Source organism: Panthera onca, chromosome A2, assembly GCF_046562875.1.
Source record: "Panthera onca isolate mPanOnc1 chromosome A2, mPanOnc1 haplotype 2, whole genome shotgun sequence".
Classification (NCBI taxonomy): Eukaryota; Metazoa; Chordata; class Mammalia; order Carnivora; family Felidae; genus Panthera; species Panthera onca.
Window position 1 is genome coordinate 12,046,754 of NC_138340.1, and position 1,565 is coordinate 12,048,318.

The following is a 1,565-nucleotide window of genomic DNA, read 5'->3' on the forward strand; positions in this document are numbered from 1 at the left end:
CTCATCCTCTCCTATTATCTTTGGCAAAGTCTCCCTAGTTGATATCTAATGTCTTTGGAATACAACCTCTGCTTTGGCTCCAGGACATCTGGGATGGGCATATTCCAATATTGCCCTGGGATTGACTTGGACTCCTTAGCTTGGGGATAGAGAGTTTAACTGTAAGTACAGGTGGATAGGGCTTGCCTGGAGGGTAAAGGCAAGACTTTGCTATTCTCTACCTCCTGACCAAAGCAGATATAATGAATCAATTATTTTTTTTCTTACTGAGACTGTGCTCTTCATCCTTCTTGAGACTCCAGAGCAACCCTTACCAAACAATTCTATTTGGCATGCAAGACAAAACTACTGCCCACTGAGACTCCTTCCAAATATCCCCTTCTTCCTGCAGATGGGTGATGCCTCCTGGAGGATGGGGGAATCAAATCAGTCAGTGACCTCAGACTTCACTCTCATGGGGCTCTTGAGCCACTCGGGGCCACATCTGGTCCTATTCTCCCTTGTGGCTGTCATATTCACTATGGGCCTTCTGGGAAATGCCATCCTGCTCTTCCTGATCCGCACAGACTCCAGGCTCCACACGCCCATGTACTTCCTGCTCAGTCAACTCTCCTTATTGGATGTTGGCTTTCTACTGGTCACCATCCCCAAGATGGCAGCCAACTTCCTGCAGGGAGAGGGTTCCATCTCCTTTGGGGATTGTGCAGCTCAGATGTTCTTCCTGATGCTGATGGGTGTCTCTGAAGGTGTCCTGCTATCCCTCATGTCTTACGACCGCTTTGTTGCCGTGTGCCGCCCCCTGCATTATCCTGTACTCATGAGACGTCAGGTCTGCCTGCTCATGGTGGGCACCTCCTGGTTGTCAGGTGTGCTCGTGGCCTCCATCCAGACCTCCATCACCCTGCACTTCCCCTACTGTGCCTCACACACTGTGGATCACTTCTTCTGTGAGCTACCGGCTCTGCTGAAGCTCTCTTGTGCAGACACCTCTGCTTATGAGTTGTCGCTGTCCATCTCAGGAATGCTGATCTTGCTTCTGCCCCTGTCACTCATCGCCACCTCCTACAGCCATGTGTTGAGGGCCGTTCTCTGCACACACTCAGCAGAGACCCGACACAAGGCCTTCACCACCTGCTCCTCTCACATCACTGTTGTGGGGCTCTTTTATGGGGCAGCCATGTTCATGTACATGGTTCCAGGCACCTACCACAGCCCACAGCAGGACAATGTGGTCTCCCTCTTCTATAGCCTTGTCACCCCCACACTCAACCCCCTCATCTATAGCCTGAGAAACAGAGAGGTTCGAATGGCTTTGGTCAAGGTTCTTGGCAGAACTGGCTTTATGTCAAAGAGATGACCTCATGGAGGATTCTGGGTTGTTTCTGGGACCCTCCCTTACAGCTGAGGCCTATCCTTCATTTACAATTCATGTGGTGCAAGGTGTACTATATCCAACTCCCTTTCTCTTCCAAGAGTTGCTTTTTCTCTTGGGGATTTATAGAAAACAAGAACCCAATCGCTTAAATAAGAGGAGGAGTTGTTTGGTTGTTCGTTTGGTTTTTTTT

At 49.8% G+C, this 1,565-nt stretch overlaps 1 protein-coding gene across 1 annotated transcript; it reads left to right on the plus strand.

Moving 5' to 3' along the window:
- The first annotated feature begins 412 nt into the window (after window positions 1–412).
- On the plus strand, window positions 413–1,357 carry LOC132673948 (olfactory receptor 2Z1-like). Its single transcript, XM_060626894.3, has one exon. The coding sequence runs from the start codon at window positions 413–415 to the stop codon at window positions 1,355–1,357; it is 945 nt and encodes a 314-aa protein (XP_060482877.2).
- The last annotated feature ends 208 nt before the right edge of the window (window positions 1,358–1,565 follow it).

Bases quoted from the DNA above. Each gene is read 5' to 3' on its own strand.
- LOC132673948 (XM_060626894.3), top strand. From the start codon at position 413: ATGGGGGAATCAAATCAGTCAGTGACCTCAGACTTCACTCTCATGGGG.